This window comes from Sinocyclocheilus grahami, unplaced genomic scaffold (genome assembly GCF_001515645.1).
Source record: "Sinocyclocheilus grahami isolate Dianchi unplaced genomic scaffold, SAMN03320097.WGS_v1.1 scaffold739.1, whole genome shotgun sequence".
NCBI lineage: Eukaryota > Metazoa > Chordata > Actinopteri > Cypriniformes > Cyprinidae > Sinocyclocheilus > Sinocyclocheilus grahami.
Window position 1 is genome coordinate 497,832 of NW_015505918.1, and position 9,635 is coordinate 507,466.

At 35.8% G+C, this 9,635-nt stretch overlaps 1 protein-coding gene across 1 annotated transcript in view; it reads left to right on the forward strand.

The window, feature by feature from the left end:
* LOC107560699 (complement factor H-like) overlaps window positions 1–9,272 on the forward strand; it is a 70,461-nt gene extending 61,189 nt beyond the window's left edge. Inside the window, exons 16-21 of the mRNA XM_016244946.1 lie at window positions 832–1,005; window positions 1,155–1,325; window positions 1,406–1,567; window positions 1,706–1,891; window positions 8,677–8,871; window positions 9,010–9,272. Coding sequence (XP_016100432.1) covers window positions 832–1,005; window positions 1,155–1,325; window positions 1,406–1,567; window positions 1,706–1,891; window positions 8,677–8,871; window positions 9,010–9,206 — 1,085 coding nt within the window. The 3' untranslated portion in view covers window positions 9,207–9,272. The remainder of the gene's footprint in view (window positions 1–831; window positions 1,006–1,154; window positions 1,326–1,405; window positions 1,568–1,705; window positions 1,892–8,676; window positions 8,872–9,009) is intronic.
* The last annotated feature ends 363 nt before the right edge of the window (window positions 9,273–9,635 follow it).

A 9,635-nucleotide genomic window follows, 5' to 3' on the forward strand; every position in this document is an offset into this window, starting at 1 on the left:
TGTGTGTGTGTGTGTGTGTATATATATATATATATATATATATATATATATATATATATATATACATACAGAATTATTTGTCTCCTGCAAAAGACAAAGCATTTAAATCTAGTTTCACCGATTTTTGATGCTTCATTTCTTACCTTTAGTTCTGCTTAATTATGTATTGTACAGCAGTAACCTGTGAGTTGAAGTCAACCACATATGGAGTAAAAAAGATCAAGCCTGCGGGAACAACTATTTTCAGAGCTGGAGAAAGTGTGGAGATCACCTGCTCTGAAAAATACTTCTTCTTTGGTACAAAAGTAACCAGCAGATCATTTACATGCAAAGATAATGGAGAGTGGGACTATGAGCCTGTTTGTGCAGGTAAGATTACAGAGAAACATTTCTGAATTTGGTGATGAATTTATTGCATGTTGCTAAAAGCATGTGAATCTTGTTTCAGAGATTACATGTGAAACTCCATATGGCCAGCATGTGTATTACCCATCCTATTCCTTCAGTGGAGATAAGAAACTGGGAACATTAAAATCGTACAGTTGTGAGTCTGGATATCGTCAAACAGCAGGAGAGGCCACATGTACACGAGATGGATGGACACCAAAACCACTGTGTGCTGGTATGTTCTGCTGTGGAGTATTAAAATCTTTGCTACTTCCATAATATAAATTATATGATTATGCTGATTTGGTGGTATGGGACAGTTTATTGACATGTTGCCTCTAATTCCATTGAATGTCATGAAACAAGAATTTTTGCAGTATCCAATCCAATTATTATGTATCTGTGCATTGATGAGATGTAATTAGTATCATGGATGTCTTACAGAAATGTGTGCAGCACCTAACATCCCAAATGCAGACATTGTTCGAGGTCAGAGCCAAAAATACGGAGTCAATTCAATAATAGTATTTAAATGTCATCCTGGATTTGAACCAGAGGAGCTTTTTGAAATCATCTGTGATTACCAGGGCCAGTGGACAGGCTTACATCAGCAATGCGGTATGTTACAGTTTATTGAATTTTGTCTTTAATTCCGTTGAATGTTGTGATACAACTTGACTTATTATTCAGTCAATTCATCATATATCTGCACAATAATCACTCAAAAACATATTAAATCAAAATTTTGAAATGTTTTTTTCTCGCAGCAAAGTCTTGCCGTGATCTATCTGTGACAAATGGCTTCACAGGCAGCCAATCCTCCAACAAGGAAGCAATCTTTTACTCCTGCAACACGGGTTATAAACCATTCACTGGAAACTGGTGGGATTCAGTGACATGCAGCAAAGGATCTTGGTCTGACGAGCCTCGCTGCATCCGTGAGTTTTATTATTGTCAGTCTCAGGTGTTTGAGGAATGATAGTGCACTGAAAATGCTTCCTGTCGTTGGTCTTTTCAGGAGAGGAAGAATGTGGTGCTCTTCCTAGTGTTCACCATGGAAAACTAAAGCAAACCCGTCGTGATCGAGAAACTGCTGAAGTGGAATGTGATCCAGGGTTCATATCAACTGAACCCTTCATAAAATGCACCAATGGTAGATGGGAGACACCAGTGTGTAAGGGTGAGTCTCTCAAACTCTTATTACATGTTTGTAATAGGAGCAGCTGTGCATACAGTGGGCTGGACAATATAATCTCTCAACAATATTAAAATCAGTCTTATTGGAGTTCATGAATTTCAATACATAATTTTTTTTCAGAGGATGTGCGTTGTGGCATTCCTCCAAATGTGGAAAATGCAGTCATAACATCTAAACCTGAAGAATTTTATCCTGATGGATCTAGCTTAACATACATATGTCGAAGCTCATACTTTATCAGTGGAGAAAGAACAGTTTCCTGTCACAATGGAACATGGGGAAAAACACCAACATGTCAAGATGAAGGTATTTTAAAGTATTTTAAAACTTCTTACAGATTTTAAAATATCATTCACGTACAGTGTGTGAAAATCAAGAGAGAAAGATATTTAGATACTTGAAAATCAAGAAGAAGACCTTTAAATGCCCAGAAACTTTTGTAGTAGTGATGACAATAATTACAAAATAAATTTGCTTTGAAGACCCAGTGAAAACAGAATTTGAGTTTTGGCACTTTTAGTCTATCTGCACTAGATTAATATGCCAATGTAATGGTAAACATTATCAGTTTATCTTTAATATACGCTTTTAAATTTGACTTGTCTTTTCTTCTGGGAAAACATGAAAAAGTATTGATGATAGTCTGTAGTGGACAATTTCTGTCTCCTCGTGGAAAACAAACACTTGTAAAAATAAAAATGGCCTGAAATGACCATTATAACCAGTAGATGGCAGCAGATGACAACTCATTAGCTGAGCTGCCATTTCCACTCCCTAGGTCTTTTCACATCTTGCTTTAAGGCTTATTATAAAATGACTATTATAACGAATTTTAGTATTTCTATTATACATAAGTATGAAGTATAGGAAGGTCAGAAAGTCACAAAGTCTCATGTCATTTCAAAAAAATTAAAAATAAACAAGCCCAGACCCCAACAGCCAGTTGTTTTTAAACATTTTAAACTAGTTAACTACACATCAGTTAAAGTTAATTATAGTGCTATAATACTTACATAATAATGTATTAAATGCCTTTAACAGATTTAATTTAAAAACACTTTTTTAAACAAAATGACCGATATAAGGTTGTTTTTTTATCTTTAAATGTAGAAGCTGCTAATTGTATTGAGTCAACACAGTCTTGTTGCTGTTTTAGGTTTGTTACTCTGCACTTACAATACAACACTTAATGCACAGGTCTATTTTAACATCGGCTTGTAAGATTTTGTCAGGTTTTGTTCAGTCAGTTGATACCGTTATCAGTGACTACATTTAAATGCGCACCAATAATCTGATTATTTCCACTAATCAGAATAAAGCCTTTTTTATAAATAAAAAATATTTTAATATTTTATATATAAAGATATTTACATGACAAAAGCAAACCTCTTCATTTCCCTGTACGTTTGTTTTTTCATTATTTCATTATTTGCTAAGTGTGGTTACTTTTATTGCCAATACAGTTACAGTCCCAATAGTGTCTGGCTGCAGACTTACATATGCACTCTGCGTTCTGGTCGACTGATTATTTAAATTTTTTCCCTTATGAATTTGTTTGATTCGGCATTCTATATGCATATACGTATGCTTAGGTTGTTTTAAATATCTAAAAAAAATAATATATCATAGAGTTGTTTGGAGTGGGGGTAAATCTGCAGTTACGTCACAATCATGTTGCATTGTGGTGTATGGAGAAGTCTGAAGTCTACATATGAAGTAGACTTGCTTGTTCAGTCAAAATCGAGGAGTTGAGGGTCTGTCCATATAAACTTCACTCATCCACTTCACAGCAGAATTTGAATGAAACCCAAAGCCCCTCGTTAAGAATTTTCTACCCGTAGAAAAACCATTAACACTTAATATGGCTGTTAATAAAAATAACATTTGGTCCCTCGATATCTCTTTGCCACCGTGAAATCTTCTCAGTCCCTTAAAGTGTATATACGGCCGGGAAGCAAGAAAACACACATTCAATGTATTATCAATACTTCAACTTTATTCATAGATACAAAGATATTATATAGGCATATGTCGAGGGGAGTTTCACCCTCTTAACCAATGAGGATATGAATGACATACATATAGGATCTTTGGCCAAGGACATGTGTTTATATAAAATGGCCACATGTACAGAAAAACAGGGACATATTAGGAATAGACTTTTGCGAAGGATGCTGAACTCTCTTCAGAGTTCCTCACGAACTCCTTTACCTTGTAGTCCTAGCATTCATCTCCTTATTTGGGCATTTGAACCAAGAAAAGCTAATGTATACATGTGCGCATGCATACCTCGAATATGAGTAAGAGATATAATACAAGAGAGAGAGAGAGAAACAGATAGAGGAGGGGGGATTCAGAGAGAGAATGTGTTGTATAGGGAAGAGTGAGAGAGAGGAAAAAAGAAAAGGAGGGGTAAAACATCTAGAACCATTCTCAAGACAGAGAGTGTTTTCTAACAATGGCTTAATAAATTAAGACAGGGATATTAAAAGACCAAATTCAATACACAGCTTAATAAAATGCACTAAGGTAAGCAGATGACAGAATATGCACAGAACACACAAAAGCTTCACATTAACTGTTTTCCTCACATACCGCTAAAGATTGTGGCATAACGGACTAAGATGATAAAAACCACATTCAGTATCAGTATCAGTCTCCATTGGCAACATGCATGATTTGTGTTGATTGCAAGTGACATCACAAGAAGCCAGGGCTGGACTGGGACAAAAAATAAATAAATCAGCCCTGGCATTTTTAGGGCAGAACATTTAGCAAATTACTCTGCAGCACTTATATTATTGCACTGGTTGGCTATTAACTGTGAACAGATAGAGTGTCAATCAATGCATTGGAGAATACGGCGAACATACGTAAAGAAACAAAGTTGCTTGTCAGATTTCCCTAACAAGCAGCCATATTTTTTCAAATAAGCCAACAAAACCGCGACCCGGGATTTTTTTAAGCAACTTTACAAAAAAAGAAGCCCAAAGTCACATATAATATGCAGACTTGGAAACTCTGAAACTAACCAGTAGGCTGTCTACAACAACTAGGGATGCACCAGTCATGATTTTTCATGGCCGATTCCGATTGCCAGCAAATGGGCTGATTCTGATACTGACCGTACACGCATTACAATAAAACGAAATTATATCAAACACCACTGCCTTGTCGTTTTCTTCAAAATATAAAACACAACCCTCATTTCGTTTTCATTTAAAAATATATAAAACATATTAATATGTGGTTTAGGTAATATGTGCACATATACTATGATTATCTTCACTGTATAGCCTATAATAAAATGAAATATGACAAGCACAACTCTGCCTTTTTTGTTAAATGTCAGTTTTAATGAACAATAATTGCCATTATAAAAGAATAAGTATAAAATATAAGAGACTTATGTAATAGGAAATAAAGACAAAAGCAAACTATTCGGTCAAATGTATGCAACAAAGTCAGCGTTGTATTACGATTTATAAATAAATAATTTATGAAACATAACTTTGTGCTCAGCCAAAACAATATGACCTGGAAGAAATAATAGATTCATGAGACCAAAGATTGCCTGTTAGATTTACCCAAAACGAATTGTACCTCATGTTTAACCACTACCAGAGACATCAGAGCCAGCAGCAAATATCAGAAGGACTAGCCGAGGTTAAGCTCCTCTCGTCGGGATACATGAGCACTGAGTGCCCGGTGATCGCGTGGAGCTCACGTCTCCGAAATCAGCGAAGCACATTTTCAAATAGGCGCTATCGTTATAAATAAACTGCATATTTGAGTTTTAAACAACTACATTCTTGCCTGAAATACTCTTAGAACCGCATTTCATGACACAATAACAGTAATATTTTGAAAATTATGCGGGTTTTCTCCTCCGCCATTAACGCTCGCTTGGTTCCCCAATCAGTCTCATTAATTAGTTGTCAGTACGGTGTTCAGTCTCATTAATTAGTTTTCAGTACGATATTCCAAACACCACACACACACATACACACACACACATCACAATATTTTGAAAATTATGCGGGTTTTCTCCTCCGCCATTAACGCTCGCTTGGTTCCCCAATCAGTCTCATTAATTAGTTGTCAGTACGGTGTTCAGTCTCATTAATTAGTTTTCAGTACGATATTCCAAACACCACACACACACATACACACACACACATCACAATATTTTGAAAATTATGCGGGTTTTCTCCTCCGCCATTAACGCTCGCTTGGTTCCCCAATCAGTCTCATTAATTAGTTGTCAGTACGGTGTTCAGTCTCATTAATTAGTTTTCAGTACGATATTCCAAACACCACACACACACATACACACACACACATCACAATATTTTGAAAATTATGCGGGTTTTCTCCTCCGCCATTAACGCTCGCTGGTTGGAGTGAAATGCATTCTGGGATACCTGGCTGCCTCAAGTTCGCACAAGTCACCTCTGGATGCATCTTACATAAGTAAGGGGCGGAGCAAGAACACATCCGGGGATTTGAACTGTACTTGGCTAGATGTGAACTTTGAATTGGACTACTTTAACACTGTTGCCGCGGGTTGTTTTTCATGTCCGTGGGTTTAAGCGACCCCCATAACGTGATATTTAGTCCCTAAAATGCAAATTTTACCAGGGGAACCCCACCAAAAACGTGTATTTTACCCCACCGGAATGCGATTGGGCTAGTTTTGAGTAGCAATTTGACGGGTTTTGCTGTGAAAACCTGGCAACCCTGTACTTGTGCGACGACTGATGACGTTTCACAAGTCCACAAGAACACAAGTACAGACAAGAACGCATATTGAGAAACAGCCATAGACATCAAAGGGGGCTTGAGCACCTGCCCTTTTTTCTGGGGAGTGTTTTTTTTTTTTTATAAATTAATATATGTGCGCTGGTGTGTGTGTTTCTGTTTGCGCACAGCTTTCCCTGTCAAACTAATAAAAAAATCTAAATATCAGGTCGGGTCGGGAAATGTTGAGACGTTGAGACTCTGTCGAGTTCCGATGCCTTTCTCCCCTCCGCGTCTCCGCGCAGCACGGCAGTGTAGCACACATTGATCAGCACATGCACATCACAGACAGGCAGAGAGCCGCAGAACTGAAGCCCTCCCTCCTTTTACAGTTGTCTTGGTGTGGAGGTGAGTGGTGATGAAAAAAAAAAACCTTGGTATTGTCATTCTCTGTGCTTTAAAAAAATGTTTTCTTGCTTATCTGAAAAGTCATCCATGACTCAAAAACCACAATATGATCCGTTATGCATATATATATATATATATATATATAAACCTCACCCCCTCCAGCCGGTCCACGGAAAAAGGTCGGAGACCCCTGGTTTACATTATGCATTCGGCATAATTAAAACAATGCCTTCACTTCAAATATATGTATTTTATTATATCTCACTTGAGTGAATGCAGACAACGTAATTAATAGTCATGAGTCAATAGTCAACAGCTTATTAGACCATATCGCGTTTCATAATATAAGTAGAATAATTAATAGTAGTATTTTTTTATTATTATTATTTAGATTTTTATTACAGAAACACTGAATTATCAATAATGTGTCACGCATCACTACCATATAAAAATAAATGCTTGATTGACTGAAGTTTTGTTATGCTTTCAACTGTATTGCAACACTTTGTATATACTATTTTGCATATTGCTCAAATATTTTGCATAATGTTAGAGAACATTATTTTATATTATATTATATATTTAACTGCAAAATATTGTTGCATAATTAATATTGTGTTCATATTTTATATCATTTCATATTTTGTTGCAATTTATTACATATTTTATTTTATAATACTATTTTTTTATATTGCTACATAAAATGCAGCACAGTAATCAAATTGATCTGTTCACATAATGAATTAAACTTCCCAATAATAGAGACTTCATGTGATGTTATGCTGATGTGTGTCAGAATACTTTCGTAACAGTGAGGAGTTTTCAGAGCCACACGCTGCTCCTGCTGGTAGATTACATTTACATTTAGCCATTTAGCAGACGCTTTTATCCAAAGCGACTTACAAATGAGGACAATGGAAGCAATCAAAATCAACAAAAGAGCAATGATATACAAGTGCTATAACAAGTCTCAGTTAGCTTAACGCAGTACACATAGCAAGTTTTTTTTTTAATAATAATATAATAAACAAACAAAAAAACATATAGAATAGAAAAAGAATAGAGCAAGCTAGTGTTAGAGGTCTTTTTTGGAGATTAGGCCTAGTCTTTTTTTTTTTTTTCCTCATCTCTTTAACCCAGTTTTCCTAGTTGTAATGCTGCATGCGCAATAGCATATAACATAGGTCTTCAACCCTGTTCCTGGGGACCCACTGTCCTGCAGAGTTCAACTCCAACCCTAATCAAACACACCTGAATCAGCTAATCAAGGTCTTCAAGATCACTTGAAAAGTCACAGGCCAGGTGTGCTGAAGCAGGTTGGAAATAAACTATGCAGGACAGTGGGTCCCCAGGAACAGGGTTGAAGACCTATGCCATATAACAAAAATGTGATTGTTATGCTAAACCACATTGGAATTCAAAGTTTCAATCAGACCAGAACAAAAAAAAATAACTCTTTCATGTGTTGGGAGTGGATCTACATTACAAGGGCAGAACAAAATCACCTGTCAATAAAATGGAGAATGGGACGTCCCATTCCCGAAATGTATTGGTAAGGTTTACTTAGTCAAGTTTTATTAGCAGTGTCTGCAAGTATCACTATTGCTCATTTTAAAGTAGATGCTAAAGTTTGGTACAAAACTCATCAGCACACAAGTTTCTCTTCACTTGAGCCAAGAAGCAAACAACTAGCAACCGCACAAAACAACCTATAAACTAGCACTGAGGTGACAAGTTTGCATGGATAAACAAACTCAAATTTTCAAATTTCTGAATTTAATTTGGATCTATTATAACATATTACATTACCACATGTGTATATCATATCATATAATATATTTTGAATATCTCTTCAACATATTGTGTCTCAAACATTTTATTCAGATTACCTCATTCTCAAATTTGTAATGTGTATTAAATATATAACATGTTCTATGCTTTAGGTCAGATCCCCACTTGTGGACCACCACCAGACGTGAACGATGCAGATACAATAGAAATAACAAGAAAAGAATACAATACAGGGGAGAGAGTTGAATACAGCTGCTTTAATAAATTCACTTTGGATCTGCGTCAATCTTTCTCCAAATACTTGACCTGTGAGCAAGGAGAATGGAGAGGGAAGATTAGGTGTTTAAGTAAGTATGAACACGCTTCACCATATATATCATATAAACACATCATGATGTAATCTTGTAGTTTAAGTTGTAGGTTGTGATGATTAGTTAATGAATGTATATTGTGACACTGATAGAGACATGCTGGGTTTATTTCAGAGCCCTGTACAGTGACGGTGGAGGAAATGGATAGAAGAGGTATAGAGTTGGCCCATGTTAATCGGCAAAAGATGTTCGCACCACATGATGATCACATCAACTTTATGTGTAAGAGGGGCAAAGTTTCAGTAGGTTCTGCCCTAAGACAACAGTGTAATGATGGAGTGATGGCTTTACCTGAGTGTGTGAGACAGTGAGAGTAAAACATTGTTGAAGCAACAAAAATAAATGTAGCAAATAAAAAAATATTGTTCCCAATTCAATTTCTAGATTTTGGATTTATTGCAAGTAAAACTAAAGAAATGCTAAAAGCAACATTTAAAATGTGCATGTTAAAAAAGACATTAAACCATTTAATGCCAGCTAAGGGATATGTACAATATGTATTAAATAAAATAATAAAAATAAAAAGTAGCAAAATCTCTGTAAGACCAAAGACAAAGTTGCAAATTATATATACTTTTTTTTTTTACCTTTCTGACAATGAAATGATGCTCTTAGTTCCCCACCGATTACAAATTTGACCACTACATGCTTTTATGTATTATGATCATGATTTATATGAAAGAGCAATAATACATAAATAATGGACCTTTTAATATCGGTATGCATTAAACTGTATTGAC